Consider the following 23,662-nt stretch of genomic DNA (forward strand, 5'->3'; position numbering starts at 1 on the left):
TTGGATTTAACTGTTTATTATGATTTGTGTTGTTTTAAAAACATCAGTCCATTAAACCATGTAGAAATAAGTATGCAAAAAGTCTTCGAAACAAAACATACTTTAAATATGTTTACATCGATTTGTGAAATTGGGGCTGCTCAGCCCTGTCCTCTTATGCAATGGCAGCCAGGTAATCCTTCACCTCTGTGGGGGTGAGTCTCCGGAAGCCTGCCTCGTTGCAGATCCCAACCTCAATGTTATCTTCTGTCATTTGCCCTTCAAAACTTTCCTGAAGATGAAGAAGAAAAACAGTCAATTTTCCAAGCATCCCATTATAAATCCAGTTGGCAGACATGGGGCTAACTAACCTTTAGGGTTAAGATGGCTGTATGAATAGCATCTTCAAGTTCCAGATCTTCATTATATCTAAAGAAGAAAAAAATGTAAAGGACAATGACTTCATGGCAATGTCATATTCTTTTTTTTTTTTTTTGGTTGGTCATGGGGCTTGAACTCTAGGCCTGGGAGCTGTCCCTCAGCTCTTCAGCTCAAGTTGAGCACTCTACCACTTGAGCCACTGCGCCACTACCAGTTTTCGGAGTGGTTTATTGGAGATAAGAGTCTCATGGACTTTCCTGCCCAGGCTGGCTTTGCACCACGATCCTCAGATCTCAGTCTCCTGAATATCTAGGATTATTACAGGCATGAGCCACTGGTGCCTGGCCAATGTTATATTCTTCATGGCTATTTTAGAAGCAATATTGCAACCATCTAAGATTTCTTATGAATCTAAAACACTCTTAAAAATTCTAATTATACATTAATTTCATATTTATCCCATCGAGACAGATACCCTGAATATAAGAACTTGACAATTATGTGGTGCTTGGTCCCCAACATCAGAACATCACAAAAAGAAATATAATTCTGAAATGAGTTTATTTTAGGAAAATTCTTCAGTAGAAATACTTTCTTATAATTGGGATTTTAATGGCAGTCTTATACAAATTAAAGAAGAATGACAGAAAAATCAGGCAGTAGCTGAAATCTTTGTCTTCCATACCTGCTGGTACTAGGACTTGAACTTAGGGCCTCATACTCTCACGTAAGCCTTTTTGCTCAAGACTGGTGTTCTACCTCTTATGGTACACCTTCAATTCTGGCATTTTGCTGGTTAACTGGATATAAGACTGTCAGGAATTTTTCTGCCCAGAATGGCTTTGAACCTCAATCCTCAGATCTCAGCATCCTGAGTAGCTAAGGGAGTCATGGGCAACTGGATGAAATCTTTAATTCTTTTTTTAAAAATCTTTTATTCTTATAAGCTATTATGAACATAGCATGTGAAATGTTTTGAAGATTCAATAAATAGAAGTTAAAAGAAAGTACTTTATGATCCCAAGATTAAGTAAGTCTAAGATCTTTGGTAAGCATCACATTAAGGGTCAGCTGTGAGAAGTTTATAAACAAATTTCTTGGCAACAGGGAGTACACCGAGTCCAGAATACAGATGGAATAGGTGAACAGTGCTGACGGCATAGTTTACAATGCTTTGTTCTCTGACAAGCACACACATACCAACATATACAATAAGCAAGGGCTGGGCAAGAGATTGCAGGACTGTAGCTCAGGAGGTATAAGTAGGTAGAAGGACAGAAGTCTGAGGCTAGTCCCAAGTGTAAAGTCCAGGGCTGGGAAGGTGGCTCAGTGGTAGAGTGCTTGCCTTGCATGCATGAGGCCCTGGGTTCGATTCCCCAGCACCACATAAGCAAAAAGGAAAAAAGCCGGAAGTGGTGCTGTGGCTCAAGTGGTAGAGCGCTTGCCGTGAGCTGAAGAGCTGAGGGACAGTGCCCAGGCCCAGAGTTCAGGCCCACAACCGGACCCAAAAAAAAAAAAACAAGTGTAAAGTCCAAGACCCTATCTAGAAAAAAGCTAAAGCAAGAAAGGGCTGAGAGAGTGGCTCAAGTATAACAATTCCAAGTATGAGTCTCTGAATTTAAACCCAGAACTGAAATTAAAAAACAAACAACAAAAAAAAAACCTTACCAAGATATTTCTAATGATTAGTAAAAAGTCCTTAATCTGCTCAAGGTTTATAGAGGGAACTGCAATTACCACACAATCTGCATTTCATCTGCTTAATACCAAATATTTGGTCTAACATCCCTTTCATTGTCATAGGAGTTGTAATCATTAAATCCTTTTCAATTTTCCCTACTCTAAGTACTATTTTTTTTAAATGGTGGGGGAAATGTGAAAAAAAAACATTAGAAAACAATTGGAAGAATATAGAAATGGTGGTCATTTCTATATTCCTTTACCCATATATAAGTAGGTTCAAACAGTCACACATCCATGAAATGAACAGTCTGAGGAGTGCAGAAAACCATGAGGCCACTGTACCCACCCAAGTGAGAAAATACCTTTTCTCAAGGAACGTCTTCCCATTCACGTAGTTCTTCCCCATTGCTGTGGCCTTCCAGGCAAAGTATGCTCCCTAGAAATGGAGGGAAAGAGCCTCAGTGAAAACACTCAAACAATATCACCCAGCCATTTGTCTTTTATCCCTATAACTGGCCTGGACAGAAGAACATTTACTGAGATGGAATGGAAATGTCACAGAATAGGTTATTTTAGTGCCATTTACTGTGGGGAAGCTTTGTTTAAAAACCAGCTAACAAGGAAAGGGAGGTTGGCGAAACAAATAAGAAGGGCATAATTTTAGCTCAATGCATACAAAAGACATAAAAACTTGGGAAGTAAATCAGAAAAATGGTGATCAATTCATCATTACTGAAGAAACTAACAAGACAGATTTTCATTAAAAACACTCAAAAGTTTTGACATTGTATAATCTGAGGTACAAATAAAAGCAGCAGTAACACTGAATACTCAACATATAGTCTTCAATGCTGGAAAACACATACATACACATATACTAAATGAAACGACTCCCAATATTTCTTTTGCCTTTTAAATTAGTAAGGCAAGAGTGCCAGGTTTGTCTTTGGTCAATTTGCAATTATACAGCAATCTGTGACAGATCAATTACTAGAGAAGGACTGATCCCTGACTTATTCCCCTCAGTTAAGCAAAACACCAGGTGGATGCTCCTGTGAAGGACAGCAGGCAGGTCATTGTGACCCTGCCTTAGCTGAAAGTTCCTTCACCCCGAGTGGAGCATTCCATTCTGGGCTTGGCCAAGGTCACAGCCTGGTCTTTATTTTCTATTTCTTTATTAAGTCCAATATAAGCCTGACCCCAACTCGACCTCCTTGCACAACCTCAGATTCCATAGGAAGGTTGCCTGCCTTTCGCTGTTCCTCAATAAACAGTTCTTGTCTGTCAAGATAAAGAGTCCAGAAGGGAAAAAACAAATCATTTAAATAGGGATACAGGTGGACCCATTGCAACAATGAGACATACAAGTCGTTGTCGAAAATGAACTTTACAACTTTGGTAGGGGCGGGGAGGAGGGTTGGGTTGGGGGGTAGGGGGAAGATAGGATGGAAAGGGGAAACCAAGGAGGAGGCTACAATGCTTGATAAGAAATGTACTCATTATCTTGCCCATGTAATTGTAACCCCTCTGTACAGTATTTTCACAATTAAAAATAATTTTTTTAAAAGATAAAGAGTCCAGCCTATTTCTTTCTCCTCCATTTTCCTAACAACTAGTGCTCAATTTTATTTTTTTCTTAAGGTTCTTCTCAGCAAATGGGACAGTGTGGAGTGACTTTTACTCTGAAAATACTTCCTAACCCAGCTACCGATCTGCTGCTTTACCAGTCACCCAAGATATTAACCACACTAAGGTCAAAAGCCCTAAATTCAAAACAGATCAGTTTTCACTCAAGTCAGTTTTAATTTGAGAGATATGATCCAGCACTGCCCTCCAGGTCCACATCTTTAACTGCATTGTCCACAGGGCAAATGAGATTTGATAACAACTACTTCAAGTCATCCAAATTTGGGACATTACTGAAGTAGGCAGGAAAACTGAGGGCAAAACTAATCTGGTTGGAGTCTCCTTAAAAGATGGAATTACTAAAATTCTAAATGTGCCAATAAATTTGAGCTACTTTATACTTTCTGCAATCCAAATGAAAACAAAACAGAGAAAATGCTGTCATACCTTTATGTTTCTATTTTTATTGGATATTCAAAAAGCAATTTTTAACAAGTCCTTCAAAAACACCTAATGATACTTACAGATGGATCTGACTGAAATAAGTATGGTCGCCCCTCATTCCAACCACAAATAAGCAAAGAAACGCCAAATGGACGAACACCTCTGTAGAAAAGAATATGAAAATTATTTGCAATGCTCATAGTTTCCAAATCATCCTCTAGCAAGATTATGTCAATACTCTCAAGTAAAACAAATGACAAAGTAAGCGGTTAGACTTATAACTTAACTTTTCTAAATGAATCAATTAAAAATGAATTCTTATCAGGGAAGTGAGAGAAGCTCTAATAATTTTGGGCTAAATGGAGTGACACCTTTGTAGGGTCTGTCCCCCCAGGATCAGGTATAGAAGGCTGGTTCCCACTGTCACACTGAGAGGGGTGGATCTTTGAGCAGTGGAACCTAGTACAGGGTAGTAGGTCAAAGGCACCATTCTAGGAGTAGACTGATGCTGCTCTTGGAGTGAGCTAAGTCTTGCAGGAGAGGATTATTTCCTGCAAGAGTGGTTTTTAAACAGATGAGGTCAGCCCCTTCCCATTCTCTTCCACTACTGATCTCTCTTTCAATAGCTACTAGGAGGCAGATACCAGTACTATATGCTCAGATCTCCAGAACTGTGAGCTAAATAAAGCTGGTTTCTTTGCAAAGTATCGAGCCTCGGCAACATTGCTAGACCAACACAGATGATTGTATACTTTTAATCTAAACATAATAGGGTTACTACCAAACATTTTATGTCCTAACAAATGACAACTTTTAGGTAATAATGTACAGCTTTTCTACTGGCTTTATATATCAACTTTTTTATTTATCAACCTTTAACTGTCCCACTCACACCTGAATTTATGAACACCATAGATTTACAGAGTCTGTTTTGCTATGAGCTCATTGTCCCAATGGAAAGGTGCAGAGGCAGTAATGGCTATCTGCCCCATAGGTGTTTTAATCACTGGGAAAAGACTGTTTACCTAGAAGCTGCTTTCTACTGCTCCATGATTGAGAAACATTTTTCACCCTAAGAAGATTTTTACATCAAGATCAGAAACATACATCACAGTGACTTTCTCCATTTGGGAAGAAAATATAGGAAATAGTTAAGTCTTCTATTTATACATCCACTCTACCTTTCTTAATGTTTTTGGTTGTTGTTTTTTTTCCTCCTTCTAACTCATGACCCATTTCAAGTACTAAAAGCAACTTACCCAGACTGGGTGTATTCTTGCATCACAGAAGCTACTCTCTGAACCAGCTGAGCCGTGGGAATGGGTTCTTGGTAAACGAGATAGTATTGCTGGGCGAGCTTTCGAGCCCTGTGCACAAGCACTCTTAACAACCAAGAAGAAAGATGTAGTCAGAACTCAGATGCTCTTCCGCTATGATATATGCAGCACAAACTAACCTCTTATTTTTTTCTTGGTGCCAGTCCTGGGGCTTGAACTCAGGGCATGAGCACTGTCCCTGAGCTCTCTGGCTCAAGGCTAGTACTTTACCACTTAAGCAACAGCTCCACTCTGGCTATTCGGTGGTTAATTGGAGATAAGAGTCTCATGGAGTTTCCTGCCTAGGCTGGATCTGAACTGCGATCCTCAGATTTCAGCTTTCTGAGTAGCCAGAATTACAGGTATGAACCACCAGCATCTGGCACTAACCTGTACCTTTAACAACTATCTGCTTAGTCTTACATGGGACTCCAGTTGCTTTAAAAGAAAGTACCAGAAAGTAAAAGAAAGTACAAAAGGACTGGATGGTAGGAGACTGACAAGAACAAAGAAAAGAGGAAAGAAAGTACAGACCAAGGGACAAGTCTTTAAAAGTAACAGAAGCTTCATCTCCTTCCAGGGCATCTTCAAGTTTGTTCCTCTAACCCCAAAGCAGTCAGCTTGTCATTTTGTATTTCACCCCAGCCACCACACACACACACACACACACACACACACACACACACACACACACACACACTTACTTTTAACTAAAAATACAGAATTTGTCAAAAGATATTAAGAATATACTATGGAATCACTTTCACCTGCTTAGGTATGACTGAACTGTAACTGAGACAGACTAAAAGCCCTCTGAACTACACTCACTGCCCTCTACCTTCTAAGTCCATGCTGTCAGTGACTATCCACTGAGGCACTTTTTCAATGACAAACATAAGCTGGCCAGAACCCCAATATAACTGAATGCACTCCCTTACTGTGAAATACAGAGGGGTGGAGATGTCATAAGTTCCTTCCTGATCCTGCTGGTGGCCACACTTCTGACAAGAACAGAGGTAAAGGTGTGAAATAGTTCCAAGTGGTAAGTTTTCACTGTCTGGTACTTTTAAAAGGTAATTTATCAAGAACATGTATCTCTCCTGTCATTTGTAAAGTGTGTAAGGTAACATGAATATCCTTTACACCAGTTCTTGGGTGGTAGAATAGGGAGAGTGGTATAACCAGAAGGAAAAGTTTAGAAACACAGTAAGGAGTAGCTGCTATAGGAATCAGGAACATGGCTTTAACTTCTTTAAAGTAACTTACACATAACCTTCAAAGAGGCTGCCGCTGATGAATAAATAGACTAGAGAAACCAACTTAACACTCCCCCTCAACACAGAGATTAGGGTCCACTCGTGATGGTGGAGAGACCATAGCAGTATGAAATACCTGTAGTCTGGGCCCATGCCACTGTACACCAAGCCGATATGCTTCGTGATGGGTTCTACCTTGTGTACACTTCGTTCATCATACAGGATCGATTTCTGCTTCTTTTCAGTTGCTAAAACCACACCATTTGCAGCTAAAACAAAACAAAAACAGATCTCAACATTTAACCATGAAAAGGCAGTACTTCAGTAACTTTCTGATTACAGATACATGAACAATACAAACACACCATTTTCTCTAAATCATATAAAATTCCTTCTGAATTCTCACAATCAAAATTCTGTATGGAATGATAACCAATGTTTCCCTCACTGATAAAAAATATTTTTTAAAATCCCCACAACTAAAGGTATTACCTATCCTCTCTTCAAGTATTCTGAAATACTTGTGAGTATGCAGTCTTTACAAGAACAGATTTTTGCCAACCTGCTAACTATACTAGTAACATGAAGTAAGATTTTTTCTTTTCTAGGGAAAGAAATAATTATAACATTCTTACATTGCATTTTATAGTTGACCCTTCCTTAATTATAGGAAGGATAAAGGAGCTACAGATCAGACAATCAATGGAAAGGCAAGAATACTCAACTTTCTGGATGGAAAAGACTACTGGCTTATCACAAATAGTAGACAAAAGGCCCTACTTTTACTCTTAGAAATTTTAATCACCTCAGTAGGCTAATTACTATTTTCTTTTCACTTCAAAATACTCCAAATCAACAACAAAAAATGGCTGTTAGAAAACATGCTGCCACAACCATTCATTTAAAAATTAATTATTAACTTCACAAACAGCATAAATGTTTAGCAAGCGCGTGAAATAAATTACAATAATTACCTTTAATTCCTACAGAAGGGGCTCCTCCAGCTACAGCGGCCAAAGCATATTCAATCTGAACAAGTTTTCCAGATGGGCTTAAACAAAAAAGAGATATTTGTTAAGTCCACAGACTTTCAAATACTCTAGTTGGACACCTCCTGCGAGGGCATGCTCATTAATCAAGCCCTAAACAGCTGGCTGGCCTTTGTAATCTGTTATGGAGTTGTTTACAAACAAGTCATACAGCAAAGCCCTAATTCCCTTTTCTTGGGTTTTGTCCACCATTTAGAAGAGCAGCATCATAACTGCCTTTCTACCACTTACCAGCCCTGTGATTTTACACAACCCACATATATTCTGTGTTTTTTTTTTCCTTCACTTCATATACTGGACAGATCCAGGCACATGAGTTTGATCTTCAAATTTCACTACTAAGCTGGCCTTTCAGGTCATACTTTGTTTGGGCTTAAACTCAGTGTTTCATACTTGCTGGGTTTGCTTGAGCACAACTGGTGCTCTACTACCTAAACCAGCTTTTTTGCTGGTTAATTAAAATTTCTTCTTTTCTGCCCAGGCTGGCTTTGAACCTTGACCCTCAGAGCTTAAGACTCCTGAGTTCTATTAACAGGTATGAGGCACAAGTAACTGAACCCAGGTCATCCTTTACTTGGAATGAGTTGTTATATGTCAAAAACCAACCTAATGATTTTAAAAGGGAAAAAAAATCCACAAACAAAAATAATTTGTTCAAAGTGACAGTTAGGACCATAAACTCCCACCTACTACTGAAAAGATAATCCTACATTCTAGAAGGCCATCTATTTTAGCTTCATATAATTATGGCTGCTCTTGTTGTCACTCAGGTCTCAACTTGAACCATCTTCCTACTCCAGGCAAACTTTAAAAGCTCATCTGGCAAACCAGTCTCTTGGTGGGAAACCATACTGCTCTGGTGCCTTCTTTCCCAGCCATCTTCCCGGCCTTCTCTCCTTAACAGATATCTCATGATTTCCCTCTCAGTCTAGACTCAGTCCCACACTCTCATGCCTCCTGAACTTCCTCCATGGAATCATACTAAAACTATTTATATATATATATATATATATTTATAATAGATGCCTTCTTCCATGTGTAGTCTGTTCCATTAGCTTCTAGCATATAACCTAGTACTAGGAATCCATATACTCATGTGGTAGACAAGACATTTCTACATCAATTTAAGAAATACACCTAAGATCAACAGCTTAAAGATCCGACAATATTAGCTGATTCAAGTGGAATGACACCAACAAGAATTTATATTAGAAAGTTAAGTCTGAGCTTTTTTATTTTTTTAGTCGTTATTTTATCAAATGATTTTTCTGAAGTCATCCAGCTTTCAAGTATTCTTTTCTAGCATAATTCATGGAGCTTAAAGATTCACATTACCTTGTTTCGAGTGACCTGTGCAGATCTTTATCACTGACCATCATCATGCCATGAACCTCAGAAACAAATATCTACTAGAGTCAGCAATGCCCCTATACCCACTCAGAGAGCACTGGTGTCTCCACCTGCCATATGAACAAGCCTTCCTCTTTCTTACTCCTACTGAAATCCCAAACTTCTTTTTCACATAAAATAAAAACATGCTAGCCTCACAGACCCTGCGTGCAGGCACTATAGTCTATACTGTCAACAGCTTTCTTCAACGCAAAATCTTCACAAACTGTTGGCTCTTCATCTTCTAATCTGAAAGCTTATCCGGAAACATAAGGAAAACCTTACTACCAATCTAAAAATCATGTCTTTCCTTTTCACTTTTTTCTTGATGTCCTAGAGTTTCAGCTCCAGGGCCTTGTCCTGCCAGGCAAGCAACCATAACACTGAAGCCACACCCCTGTCCTCTTCTTTCATCTTTTACAGTAAAGTTCCTGGGTAACAACAAAACATTTTCATCAGTAGGTATCAGTTAGTTTGTACATTTGTCAATATTCGCAAACAAATAGAATCCACAAACACCTTCCAGCTCTACCTCTAGTCTCTTTCACAATCAAGTTTAATTCTAACTACACAGGCCAAAACAACACTTTTTTTTTGGCTTAAACAGGTTGAATCTATTATTAAAGAAAAATTTTAGTGAAGGTTATTATAAAAAGATTCAGTCTGAAAAAAAAAAGATTCAGTATGCTGGTGACATATGGTTATTTCTTATTTCAGTCCTACTACGTCTATACCTTTTTCTTTTCTTTTTAAAATACTGGGTTTTTAATGTAAAGCCCCTTCTACACTTGCTTGGCTGGCTAGTGCTCTACTACTTAAGCTATACCTGCAGCCCTACTTTTTGCTGGTTACTTTGGAGATGAAGAGAGATTCTTCTTATTGACTTTTCTGCCTGGGTGGCCTTGAACTGCTACCCCCCCACACACACCCTTCCCACCCCACCCACACACCAGATCTCAGGTTCCTGAGTAGCTAGGATTGCAGGCCTCAGCAAAGGGATGCCAACCTATTACATATTTTTAGATACTGAAGACCACATTTGTTTACCTATCTAAACAGTAAACTGCCTCATATATTTTAGTTTCTCTCAGTGTATAGATGAAATCTTTGACTGCAGAATTAAATACATTCCATTCAAAGATTACAGAAGATCATATACCCTTACTTCTAATTGAAAATTGCCAAGAGCTGCTCTCTCCCTCCCTCTCTACATTTTTATATATATATATACATATATATATATATAATTATGTATACATATATGTGTATTCACATAAGCATACATATAAAGTAAATAACATTCTGTCATCAGAAAAAACTCAATTTGAATGTCAACTCAGCTACTCCTTACTTAGTTTGTTCCAGCTGTGATTAGCTCATCTGCTAATATATTGAGATAATTTTCATCACAGGAGGTAGAGAGAAGCAATAGTTTAGCTACACCTACAGTCAGTATTCAACAAGTTAGGGCTCAGACAGGATAACAGTTGAAGGGGACGCTGCCAACTCTTAAGAAAATGGTCATATTATGATTGATTCTGAAAATCCTTCTGAGATTACTTTCTTACACTAGGAACAAGAGCATACTTTTTTCTTGAACTCCTTCTTGCATAAATAAGAGCCAGAAAGAAATATTTGGAAAGCAGATCCTCCACTCTTCCACCTCCCAAAGCAATATATACAACGTACACGGGGGGGGTGGGAGGGGGAGAAGGGGAAGAACATAAAATCCGGATAGAAAATGAGCGCTTTTTATTTTGTAGACCTCACAGGATGAAACTGAAAGCAACAACTTTCAAAGACGCTAGTGCCAAGCCAACACCAAAACTCACACACAACTGCAGAGCTAAGCTTTTTTTTTCCTAAAAAGGGAAAATAAAAAAGATCATTTCCCCCCCCCCCCAAAGATTCAGATTTCAAAACCTCCCAGCATCAGGCAAGCCTCCGTGGGCCGGGAAGGAAACCCTGAGCTGTACATGGGCCGCCTGGACCTAGCTAATCCCCAACTCCTGTCTTTCCGGGTCACCGGGGGAGAGTGAATGCCGGGCCTGGGGCCCCCCAGTCCCCAGGCCCCAGTTCTGCCCGCGTCCCCAGCCTTGACCCCTCGTTCGTCCGGACCTCCAATTAGACCCGGGCCCCCAGTCCCGCGCTTTCCAGGCCTCCCGGGCACTGGCGCCTCTCGGGCTCGGGCCGGCTGAGCAAATGACTTTGCAAAGCTGCATCTCCACCTCCAGCCCTGCTGGACCCGCCGGAAGCCCTAAGTCAGAGCCAGGACAAACAAAAATGGAGTTCAGGTGAGCTCCTGCAACCTTTGCTACAGGGAGCATTTTGGGGGGTCCTTTCCATACCTGAATGTAGTCAGCGAAAAGCTGTACCCTCGCTCCGCCATCTTCACTCGGAGAGCCACGGAGCATCTGCACACATGCGTATTGAAGCCGGTTTCTTTTAGTTTCCCCGCCCTCTCTTTCCTCGTCTCTCCATGATTGGAGAAAATTCAAAGAGGCTCTACCAGTGCATGCTGGGAGTTGTAGTTCCCTAAGGCGCTTTTGCTCCACTCTGGGACTGTGCGCATGCTCCTAAAGGGAACGGGACTCAGCTCTGTGATTTCCGTCTTCCGGCGAGAAAGATGGTGTCCTCCGTGCTCATATTGGTGTTCCCGCCGTGGCCTTCGGGTCGCGGTGTACTCCGAGACTGTTGGAGGCTGCTGCAACGGAAACTTCAACAAAGCTGGCCAAGCCCTCCCAGCCCTCCGTGGGGTAGGTGACAGAAGAATCTGGGGAGTGAGTTGAGGAGGGGGCAAAGGCCTACGATTCAGCGTTCTGATTTGAGGCCTGGTGTTGGGGGACATCTTCGGTGACGTAAACCGCCCTGTCAGCCGAGCGCCAGTAGCTCACGCCTGTACTCCCACCTACTTTGGAGGTGGAGATCTGAGGATCCCGGTTCGAAGCCTGCCGGGGCAGGAAAATCCTAAAGCCCGAAGTGGAGCTGTGGCTTAAGTGGTAGAGTGCCAGCCTTCAGTGGAAAAGCCAAAGAACAGCGCCCAGGTCCTGAGTTCAAACCCCTGGACCAGCACACACACAGGAAAAAAACCAGCCAGTTGGCCCATGAGTCCTTACACACCTTAACTTGTTTCACAGATAGATTATGTAAAACCTGTCATCATATCCCTACTCATAGGAGCTCCATTCCAGTTTGTGTAAAGCTGATTTACACAAATCAGCACGGAAGAACAGGGTGGGAGTTTATAGGAGCCAAAGAACTGAAACGAGTAGTCTGCTATCTCAACGTTATCGAGTCTTGCCAGTAGTGACTGGGAGACTGAAATCCTATCCTTTGTGGCTTATATTTCACAGGAATTGCTTTTAGTTCCCAAGAGAAGACCCTTCTGAGTACAACTTTACAGTACTGAGCCCTTCTGAGTAAATGTAAAAGAGTTCCTGTGCCTATGAAGTGTGTGTTGATCAGAGCAAAAGTGTAAATTTTCCTGGAAGCATGTTACTTTCTTAGGCAATTTTAAAGGAACTCAGATCATCCTGGGGACATGTGAAATGACACTAATAACATCCTAGAATCCAGGTATTTTGGACAGTTGTCATACATGCAGTGTTCTTAAGTTCTCAGGTTAAAGAAGGTCAACTCAAGGACCCTCTTGACTCCTCTTCCTGATATAGGTGGAATGCAATTTGTTCACCTCTGTGGAGTTTAAGGTCTATGTAGATCAATTCTGATTCTGGCCTTCCCTGCAGGAACAGACTTTCATTAGAAGTACCTTGTGTTTCAAACGGTTATCACTTTGACACTTGCAAAGAATCCCAACTGTGAGAATGATGTATACAGAGAAAGAATGATCCACTGTATGCCAAACACTTGTGTTTCTTGTCACAGTCCTGTTAGATTTCTCCACTTTGCAATTAAACAAAGAAGCTCAGGGTAACAGAGTCTGCTGTTAGCCATCGGGCTATGTTTATTAATTTAGGTCTATCGAATAGGAATACTGGTAAGAGTAGAGGGCTTTATGTATATACTTCTATGAGTTCTTAAAATTCAAAGTATTACAACTCTGAAAAATAGTAAAGAATAAAGGAAACTCTGATTTTATAAGCAGTTTAGGAAAGGAAAAGCAAGACATTAAGTTGTGTGCAATACTGTAATCTGAGCACTGGGAGGCTGAGGCAATAAGATGGAGAATTTGAGGCCAGCCTGGACTTACAGTGAGATCCAGTTTCAATCCCTTTCCCCCCCATTAGGGAAAAGTGAAGCATTGATAGGTGAATGAATAATCACATATAAGTGGTGAGCTAACACCTTTCTTAGAGAATAGACAGGAATGAAAAATGCTGAAGAGTTTAATGAACTAGCAGACCTACAAAGTTACATCATAAAGGATCCTACTGGGTGTGAATATAATAGTACATCCTCAACCCCCATACTAACCTTTGAACTCTGGGCATCATACTCTTTCAGCTTGCCTGCTTGGCTGGTGCTTGAGCCACACCTCCAGCCTAGCTTTTTGCTGATTGTTTTAGTGATGGAATTTCATAGACTTTTCTGCTTAGGCTGATTTCAAGCCTCAGCCCTTAAATCTCTACCTCCTGAAATTACTCCTTATAGGCATGAACCACACCAGTGCTCAGCTGGTAATTGTTAAAAAGGTCAGTACAGTCAGGTTCCAGTGGCTCACACTTATAATCCTAGCTACTCAAGAGGCTGAGATCTGAGAGTCATGGTTTAAAGCCAGCCTGGGCAGCAAAGTCCATGAGACTCTCATCTCCAATAAACTATTCAGAAAAGGTCGTAAATGGTCCTGTAGTCCAAGTGATAGAACACTAGCCTTGAGCAGAAAAAGCTCAAGTACAGTGCCCAGGCCCTGAGTTCAAGACCGAGAACCAACAAAAAGAAAAAAAGTTCAGTTCAGAGTTATGTCAGTGGAGATGAGAAGTGAATTTAGGGAATGCATCATCTACCATATGGAATGTGAACAGTTGAGTGACTTTGGTTGTTTTGTTTTAAGTTTGGCACTTGTTGAGCATTTTAAATTCATGCTTAGCAATAACTCAAGTCCATGTTGCATGAGGAGAGAAAATCAATAGACTTTCATTGAAGCATGTTCTAGTAAGAAATTTAATGTTTAAAATGTTCTTTGGTGTCCTGCATCTGGTGGTTCACTATTATAATCAGGAGGCTTAGACGTGAGCATCCTGAAGCTAGATCAGCAAACAAATTCACAACTCTTACCTCCAACCAACCAGCAAAAAACCAGAACTGGAGATGAGGCTCAAGTGTTAGAGCACTGGCCATGAGTGAAAAAGCTGATGGCAAGTGTAATGCTCTGAATTCAAGCCCCAGAATCAGCACAAAGTATAAATCACAAAAATGAATGGATGAATGAATAAATAAATACATATTTACGTTTTGGAGCTAACAGATGGTTTAAGTGGTAGAGCACTTGCCTAGCAAACACGAGAAATAAATAAATGAATAAATAGCCTTTTCTGAGAGTTTTAGTACTTAATAGCTAAGGTTACCTGTTGACTATATCTGTATGTGTATGCTTAATGCCATCACTGTTGATTATTTAGGACAATTATGTCTAGTCATTTTGGATCTAGAGTTGAATTATGTGTCTTCCTGTTTTATCTCACAGGACCAGCGTTAGCACTCCAGGGTCCAGGCATATTTACAGAACTAGCAAATGATGCCAGTGCAAGTAAGGAGAATCTCAGCCTTTTGGATAGTGTCCTTTGGATGGCAGCTCCCAAAAACAGGCGCAGCATTGAAGTTAACCGGTGTAGGAGAAGAAATCCTCAAAAGCTTATTAAAATTAAGGTAATGTGCTCATTTTTGGGAGTGTATTTTTCTTCACATCCACCACTATATAGTTCTTGGATAAATCAAATCTTGTATGCCTACTAAGACATACTCAAGGGATGAGTTTGGAGATTGAACTGAGGATTTAAAAAGCCCACACAACTAAATTTGAGCAGTATCTGTCCTAAACTGTGACTTGAACTACAAATGATTAAACAGGGCTGGGATGTAGCTCAGTAGCAAAATACTTGCCTAATAAGTGCAATTTCCTGGGCTTGATCCCACTATAAAAAAGAATAAATAAATAAAGTAAAAAAATAAATAGGCACTGGTGGCTTACACCTTTAATCCTAGCTACTCAGGAGACTGAGATCTGAGGATTTCAGTTTGAAGCCAGCCTGGGCAGAAAAGTCCCCCATGAGACTCTGATCTCCATTAACCACTCAAAAGCTATAAGTGGCACTGTGGCTCAAAGTGGTAGAGCACTTGAGCAAAAGAGCTCAGGGACAGTGCCCAGGTCCTGAGTTAAAGCCCTGCAACTGACTAAAATAAACATAAACTATGGCAAGTCCTAAAATTAAAGTCAGAGTTTGCACTGAGGACTGGATTTAACTTTGAAAATTTGAACAGTGTCAGTCCTGAACTGTGCAGTTGAACCACAAGTGAAAAAACATGAACCATGGCAAGTCCTAAAATTAACATCAGAAGCAGAAGTGATATTGAAGCTTGGATTCTACTAGCTATTATATAATGCCCTATGTCACACAGTGCTTTCTGTTATTATCTGCTTCTGTTCTCATACCAATCCTCTAACGCCAATACCATGTCTTCATCTTTAACATAAAGTGAGATAAAAAGAATTTTCTCAGCTGGGTGCCAGTGGCTCACACCTAAAACCCTACCTCTCAGGAGGCTGAGATCTGAGGATTCTGATTCAAAGCCTGCCTGGGCAGGAAAGTGTGTGAAGCTCTTACCTCCAATTAACCAGCAAAAAGCCAATAGTGGATCCATGGATCAAATGGCAGAGTACCAGCCTTGAGTGAAAAAGCTAAGGGAAAGTACCCAGATGCTGAATTAAAGTCCAAGGACTGGCCTGCACCACACACACAAATACACACACACATAAATAATAAAAGCATGAGATTAGAGTCCTTGCACAGACCCTTGGTTCAAACCTCAGTACAACAGAACAAACAAACAAAAACATGAATTTTCCTGTGGTTACACAGTTGTGAAGGGGTTAGAGGTAGGATCCGAGCCCTGGCATCTAGTTTTAGGATCCACATTCTTCTATGGAAAATTGTCTCTGTACATTGCTATCTTCAGACAGCAAAGGATTACAGTGTCTGTTATCACTGTACTGTCAGTTTATTTCTTGAACACTGTCTCATTTACTATTTCCTCTGTGGCATTCCATAGCAGTATCCTTGGGTAATGAAATGCTAGAACAGACCTTCTACATTCACTGTTAGACATGCAGAACCTGAGCCGGAATCTGTTACTGAGGTAGCAATGGGATGAAATTAAGCTGGTACCAAAAAGTACCCTTCAGACTTCTTAAAACTTGATACAGAGGACTTTTGATTTTAGGAATGAGAGCCAGCATCAATCTATTATGTACCTTCTCTGACTACTTTGCTTTGATTTTCTGTTTTGAATTATTGCCAACTATGTGTACTACATTGTTTTGGGTACTTTGATCATGAAAAGAAGACACTGTGGGTGTCTCTTCATACCTTTTTGGTCATCCTCTGACTTATGTTGAACCAATTTACTTCAAAATTGCACCAGGTATGCTAGGTGTGGAGGTGCACATATACAATCCCAGCAGGATCTCAAGTTGAAAGTCACTCTACATAGTGAGACTTCATCTCAAAAAGAAAAAAAAAGCAGCAGCAAAGTTGGTAAACCTGAGTTTTAGTACCATTTAAAAAAAAAAACAAAACAATTCAAACTTGTTTTCAATACCCTTGTTAAAGTGCTGTTGAACTTAATGCATAGGACCTCTCAGAGATCTGAAATGTAATCTTGCCTCATTGATGATAATATACCTTGAATTGCCTCTAGGTAGTACATGTTGTTGTTTGTTGTTTTAAAGAACAATATAGATATTTGTCCTGAATGTGGCCACCTGAAACAGAAGCATGTCCTCTGTGGCTATTGCTACGAGAAAGTGTGCAAGGAAACTACAGAAATCCGACGGCAAATATGGAAGCAGGAAGGAGGTCCCTTCAAGGCTCCAACCGTGGAGACTGTGGTGCTGTATACGGGAGAAACACCATCTGAACAGGACCGAGAAAAGAGGATCATTGAACGAGACAGGAAGCGGCCATCTTGGTTCACCCAGAATTGATATCAAAGATGTTACCATAATTCACAGTAAAACATCACTCTTAAAACAGGAGACATCTTTGTGTCCATGTTGTTGTGCCTGTTTTTAAATCCTCAGTATAGTTTAAAACATACTTTACTAGCAGTCTTATGTGATGTAATTTGAAAACTGTATCACTGGTAAATCCTGAAAACAAAAAAACTTGAAAATTTATAACAAGGGCTTAGGTATGGTGGCTCATGTCTGTAATCCCAGCACTCCTGAGAAATGGAAGATAATGAATTTAAGTCCAGCTTCAATTGCAGCAGAACTCTGTCTCAAAATGAAAGTATCCTAGTAAAGAGTTACACATTTAGATGTGGCTTAATCTCCAGTACCACAAAAAAGAAGAAAAAAGACTCTGGCTTTGTTTGCCAGTGGCTTTTCTTAGACAACATTACATAACAGAAGCCAGGCAGTGGGGATTTAGCTACTCAGAGTTGTGGCCCAAGTGGTAGAGGGCCAGCTGAGCAACAAGCTGAGTTGCTTGTTGAGTTTGCTGTTCTTCCCTGGTTTTTACAACAAAGGGAACCTGCATTGGCACATCCTCAGGTAGGCAGAGCTGGTACTCAGTCTACACAGGGCAGCTTTTTACCAAGAACATTCCTTGCAAAGCCCAGGATCTGCTGCTGCCCCCTATTGACCTCGTGCTCACTCACTCCACATTTTTAATGTTGCTAGTGAGAGTGAAATGGAGGAAAACTAGAGGACTGACATGTTCATGTCTCAAGAACCCTGGTATAGAGCTCAGAACAAGCTTGCATAGTTCAGCCAGGCATCGCTGTGCAGCCTCACTAGGGGGCAGCAGATGAACTACATGGAGACTCTTAGCAAATGAAATAATAAACTGGATCCCAGTAGTAAAAGGGATACCGTTTGCTCCTACTAGCACGGTCAGTGTAGGGCATAGGTGGGAATTACACAGAGAGGGGCAAAAAGTGTTGCTGCTAGGCAGAGCGAAGGCCCAGTTTGCTTTGGCCTCTCTTCTCTGCTTGAGGCTGACTTCCTTCCCCCCAAGATGCACTCCCTGGCCCTCTTCCCACCCTGTGCTCTTGGGCTCATAAATTCTTTCCCAAGAGTATTTTCAGCATATAGAGTTCAGGATGCTCCTGGTTATGTCTCCCTAAGAAATACATTTTGGTGGCTACAAAGGAATAATTGATGTCCTCATTGATGTTATTCTAATCCAGTAATTCCAACCAGGAGTAATTCCTTTGTACCCTCTGGGTGCATTAGGAAAGATGTAATCACTTTTGGTTGTCACTGACTTCTGCAAAGGTCATAAGCTGCTGCATTATCTTGAGTAGAAATCTGAGACAATACTCACCATTTCCATCAGAAGCAGTAAGACACATTGGATTTTGAATAAAGAGTGCTCTGAAAGTACTGTGAGTTTAGAAAAGTTTCATTGTGCCCTCCTATTTTGTTCCCCCTGTACTTTAAGCAGACTCTCAAAGATTATTCTCATGCCTGTGCAGCTAGGTCTAACTTTCCTGTTTATCTCAGACTTGTTCCTAATTCAAGATTTAACACATCCTAGAAGCCACTTTCCCAAATATTTCCCCTTAAATGCCTCTGCTGATCTAGTTTGGCTCATTTCACAAATGCACAGTACAAGGAAAACACACCAGAAGTTGAGCTCTTATCCCTATGAGCCCAAGGTGTGCCCTACCCAAATTTACCTTGGTGAAGGTGTTGATACAGAAAAACTCCAGTCCTTTCTGATGCCTCTCTCATGACACATACAACCTGTGACAACTCTTTTGGCCTTTAGCCCGTAACATGGCTAACTCCAAAGAGGCATTTACTAGGAGAGAAGGCAGCGAAGCAGAACAAGAATGGATCTAAAGAGTCATGATGCAGATCACTGTACATATTGGGATGGTAGCAGCCAAAACTAGAGGAAACTGAAATGCTTCTGATGCAGACTGGATATACTTGATGGAAGAGGGAAAAGCACGGAATGACTTCAGTTCTGACACTTGAACAATAAAGGCATGTGAAGAAGCCAGTGTGAAGTGAGGGATAGTTAGAGGGAAATTGCAGATCCCCATTGTAGACACTATTTGAAATACTTGGTCATCCAAACAGATGTCGAGATGAATTATGTGAGACTGTCTAAATTTGGAAACAGTCAGCAGATGGAATGTATTTAAAGGCATGGGATGAACAAGATTAACCAGGGCAAGTTTTTTTTTTTTTTGGGGTCCCGTCGTGGGGCCTGAACTCTGGGCCTGAGCGCTGTCCCTCAGCTCTTCAGCTCAAGGCTAGCGCTCTACCACTTGAGCCACAGCGCCACTTCCGGCTTTTTTCTTTTTGCTTATGTGGTGCTGAGGAATCGAACCCAGGGCCTCATGCATGCAAGGCAAGCGCTCTACCACTGAGCCACCTTCCCAGCCCCAGGGCAAGTTTTTAAGAGAACCCTGCATGGATCTGTGGGCAGAGTAGCCCCCTCCCCTGAAGAACAGTAGTGTCTCACACTTGGCTCGTGACAGGAGAGCGATGCAGGAGGGAGTCACCCACTCTGTCAGTTGCTGTAGAAAGTAGGAGAGAAAAGCATTCAATGATGGTGGCAAATGGACTTCATTTGTGATATGACGAAAGCAATTTCCATTTCAGGGTTGGTAGGAGCCATATTGGAGTAGGCTAAAGATTAGATGTTTGCTGAGCTGGTAAACACAGCATTCCTAGGTAAGTTTAACCAAGAGTTTTCCCCCTGCCTGGGAGCAGAAACATGAAGCAAAAGGAGGAAGACAGACATGAGAGGAAAGAGTGTGTATATAAATAGCTTAACATGCATTTGTGCATATGGGAATGATCCAGGCAGAGAATGGCATGGTATATGCAGCAGGGAGGAACAGAGACAGAGACATGGGGAGACAAATAGTCCTTTAGTTACCCTGAAATGCAGGTCCTATGGGTGAGAGAGTAAAGAATTCCTTTCCCCTTATTGGCCAACTGTTAGAACACAGGGTTGGTACTGTAGTAACCACTGATGGTGACTGGACTGACTTGATCTTGCTGTACCATTATGAATACACTGGATTGTATATAGTTAAAGTATGTTTTAGGCATTTTGGGTTCCTGCATCGTGTGTGTGTGTGTGTGTGTGTGCGCGCGTGCGTGCACATGCACATGTGTGTACGCACACACACACGTGCATGTGTGTGCATACATGCACACACGCACCAGTCTTGGGGCTTGAACTCAGGTTCTGGACACTGTCCCTAAGCTTTTTTGCTCAAGGCTAGCTCTCTACCACTTGAGTCAAAGGTTCACTTTCCAGCTTTTTTGGTGCTTCATTGGAGATAAGAGTTTCTTAGACTTGGGCTGGGAAGGTGGCTCAGTGGTAGAGCGCTTGCCTTGCATGCATGAGGCCATGGGTTCGATTCCTGAGCACCACATAAGCAGGGGAAAAAAAGCCGGAAGTGATGCTGTGGCTCAAGTGGTAGAGTGCTAGCCTTGAACTAAAGAGCTGAGGGACAGTGCCCAGGCCCAGAGTTCAGGCCCCACAATTGGACCCAAAAAAAAAAAAAGTTTCATGGACTTTCCACTAAGCTGTGTCTGAACCATAATCCTCAGGTCACAGCCTCCTGAGTAGCTAGGATTACAGATGTGAGCCACTGACACCATCTCCTGTATCCTTTTCTTATTCAAGATTTCATTATGAAGAGGCTAGGAAGGTGGCTTAGTGGTAGAGTGCTTGCCTTGCATGCATGAGGCCCTGGGTTCGATTCCTCAGCACCACATAAACAGAAAAAGCTGGAAGTGGTGCTGTGGCTCAAGTGGTAGAGCTTAGCCTTGAGCTGAAGAGCTGGGACAGTGCCCAGGCCCAGATTTCACGACTGGAAGAAAAAAATTTCATTATGAAAGATTTTTTTTTTAATATCAGGTGTTTGAAAGAATCTACCATGAGCCAGGCGCCCCAGTGGCTCATACCTGTAATCCTAGGTACTCAGGAGGCTAAAATCTGAGGATCATGGTTCAAAGCCAGCCCAGGCAGGAAAGTCCGTGAGATTCTTATCTCCAGTTAACCACCAGAAAAATAGAAGTGGCGCTGTGGCTCAAGTGGTAGAGCACGTGCCTTGAGCTGAAGAGCTCTGGGACAGCACCCAGGCCCAGAGTTCAAGCCCCATGAATGACAAAAAATAAATTAATTAAAAAAAGAATCTACTATGAATATTTTAGCCTGTTGGCTTCATTACATATCCACCTATCCATCCATGCACTCTTCCTTATTCTTTTCCCAAGTTAGGCACAAATAGTGCACTTTCCTTAGATGTATCAGCACAGACTGTAGTAGTTAGCTGAAGTTTCATTTTACCATTAGTCATTGGGAGCTTCCTTGCTTTCCAGCTCAGGCTCATTTATTTCTTGTCCCAGACCTGGAAGTGGCCATTTTCCCAAGAAATTAAGATTCTATTTAGTGTCTGTATCAGTTAGTCTCTGCTGTTGAACCTTTACCTTCCTCTTAGCTTAATATCTCTCAAAACTAAACTTGAGGCCAAGGGCCAGTGACTCATGCCTTAAATCCTAGCTATTTGGGAAGCAGAGCTCTAAGGATTGTGGTTCAAAGCCAGCTCAGGCCATCTGATTGGCCCTCAATCTGCTCTGCTGGGCTTGGTGTAGTTGAGAGCAGCACACAGGCTTGATGGCCTAAGATGACCTCCAGCGTATGACCTGTTCCTTCACACAGGGCCTTACACTCTAAAGGGCTCCACACTGTTGCCATCACTTCTGAAATTATTATTATTATTCTTGGTGGTGCTAGGATTTGAACTCCAATATACTTGCTAGGTAGGTCACTTTAGCAGCACCTTCTTGCATCAGTTATTTTCAAGATAGAGTCTCACTTTTTGACAAGGCTAACCTGTACTGCAATCCTCCTATTTGTGTTTCTCTTTGCTGGGATGACAGGCTCCTGCCCCTGCACCCAACCATTGTGCTTCCTCTGCACCTGGGCTGATTGATAGGAGCACATCACTGTGCCAGCCATTGTGCTTCCTCTCTGCATGGGATGATCAGTGTACATCACTGCACTCAACCATTGTGCTTCCTCTGTACAGGAGATAATCAGTGTACATCACTGCACTCAGCCATTGTGCTTCCTCTGTACAGGAGATGATTGGTGTACATCACTGCACCCAGCCATTGCACTTCCTCTGTACAGGAGATGATCAGTGCACATCACTGCATTCAACCATTGTGCTTCCTCTGTACAGGAAATGATCAGTGTACATCACTGCACCCAGCCATTGTGCTTCTTCTGTACAGGAGATGATCAGTGAACATCACTGTGTCCAGCCATTGTGCTTCCTCTGTACAGGAGATGATCAGTGTACATCACTGCACTCAGCCATTGTGCTTCCTCTGTACAGGAGATGATCAGTGAACATCACTGTGTCCAGCCATTGTGCTTCCTCTGTACAGGAGATGATCAGTGAACATCACTGTGTCCAGTCGTTGTGCTTCCTCTATGCATGGGATGATAGGTGCACATCACTGCACCCAGCCATTGTGCTTCCTCTGTACAGATAATCAGTGTAGATCACTGCACCCAGCCATTGTGCTTCCTCTGTACAGGAGATGATCAGTGTACATCACTGCACCCAGCCATTGCACTTCCTCTGTACAGGAGATGATCAGTGCACATCACTGCATCCAGCCATTGCACTTCCTCTGTACAGGAGATAACCAGTGTACATCACTGCACCCAGCCATTGTGCTTCCTCTGTACAGGAGATTATTAGTGTATATCACTAGGTCCAGCCATTGTGCTTCCTCTGTACAGGAGATGATTGGTGTATATCACTGCACCCAACCATTGCGCTTCCTCTGTACAGGAGATGATCAGTGCACATCACTGCACTCAGCCATTGTGCTTCTTCTGTACAGGAGATGATCAGTGAACATCACTGTGTCCAGCCATTGTGCTTCCTCTGTACAGGAGATGATCAGTGTACATCACTGCACTCAGCCATTGTGCTTCCTCTGTACAGGAGATGATCAGTGAACATCACTGTGTCCAGCCATTGTGCTTCCTCTGTACAGGAGATGATCAGTGAACATCACTGTGTCCAGTCGTTGTGCTTCCTCTATGCATGGGATGATAGGTGCACATCACTGCACCCAGCCATTGTGCTTCCTCTGTACAGATAATCAGTGTAGATCACTGCACCCAGCCATTGTGCTTCCTCTGTACAGGAGATGATCAGTGTACATCACTGCACCCAGCCATTGCACTTCCTCTGTACAGGAGATGATCAGTGCACATCACTGCATCCAGCCATTGCACTTCCTCTGTACAGGAGATAACCAGTGTACATCACTGCACCCAGCCATTGTGCTTCCTCTGTACAG

At 41.8% G+C, this 23,662-nt stretch overlaps 2 protein-coding genes across 2 annotated transcripts; one reads left to right on the forward strand and one right to left on the reverse strand.

The window, feature by feature from the left end:
• Psma2 (proteasome (prosome, macropain) subunit, alpha type, 2) lies at positions 1-11,571 on the reverse strand. Its single transcript, XM_013033019.1, has 8 exons — positions 11,472-11,571; positions 7,660-7,736; positions 6,822-6,954; positions 5,373-5,495; positions 4,194-4,275; positions 2,406-2,479; positions 351-408; positions 1-271 (listed from the first exon to the last, which is right to left on the reverse strand). The coding sequence occupies exons 1-8, from the start codon at positions 11,510-11,512 to the stop codon at positions 155-157; spliced, it is 705 nt and encodes a 234-aa protein (XP_012888473.1). The 5' UTR covers positions 11,513-11,571; the 3' UTR covers positions 1-154.
• A 149-nt stretch (positions 11,572-11,720) lies between these two features.
• Positions 11,721-17,351, forward strand: Mrpl32 (mitochondrial ribosomal protein L32). Its single transcript, XM_013033022.1, has 3 exons — positions 11,721-11,879; positions 14,768-14,949; positions 17,030-17,351. The coding sequence occupies exons 1-3, from the start codon at positions 11,750-11,752 to the stop codon at positions 17,282-17,284; spliced, it is 567 nt and encodes a 188-aa protein (XP_012888476.1). The 5' UTR covers positions 11,721-11,749; the 3' UTR covers positions 17,285-17,351.
• The last annotated feature ends 6,311 nt before the right edge of the window (positions 17,352-23,662 follow it).

The sequence above is a fragment of the Dipodomys ordii genome, unplaced genomic scaffold (assembly GCF_000151885.1).
Source record: "Dipodomys ordii isolate 6190 unplaced genomic scaffold, Dord_2.0 Scaffold161, whole genome shotgun sequence".
Taxonomy (NCBI): domain Eukaryota; kingdom Metazoa; phylum Chordata; class Mammalia; order Rodentia; family Heteromyidae; genus Dipodomys; species Dipodomys ordii.

Coding starts and splice junctions, on each gene's coding strand:
- Psma2 (XM_013033019.1), bottom strand. CDS start 11,512: ATGGCGGAGCGAGGGTACAGCTTTTCGCTGACTACATTCAG. Junction 409..2,405: donor AAGACGTTCCTTGAGAAAAG/GTATTTTCTCAC, acceptor TTTCTTCTTTAG/ATATAATGAAGATCTGGAAC. Junction 272..350: donor CAGCCATCTTAACCCTAAAG/GTTAGTTAGCCC, acceptor CTTCATCTTCAG/GAAAGTTTTGAAGGGCAAAT.
- Mrpl32 (XM_013033022.1), top strand. CDS start 11,750: ATGGTGTCCTCCGTGCTCATATTGGTGTTCCCGCCGTGGCCTTCGGGT. Junction 11,880..14,767: donor CCCTCCCAGCCCTCCGTGGG/GTAGGTGACAGA, acceptor TTTATCTCACAG/GACCAGCGTTAGCACTCCAG. Junction 14,950..17,029: donor AAAAGCTTATTAAAATTAAG/GTAATGTGCTCA, acceptor GTTGTTTTAAAG/AACAATATAGATATTTGTCC.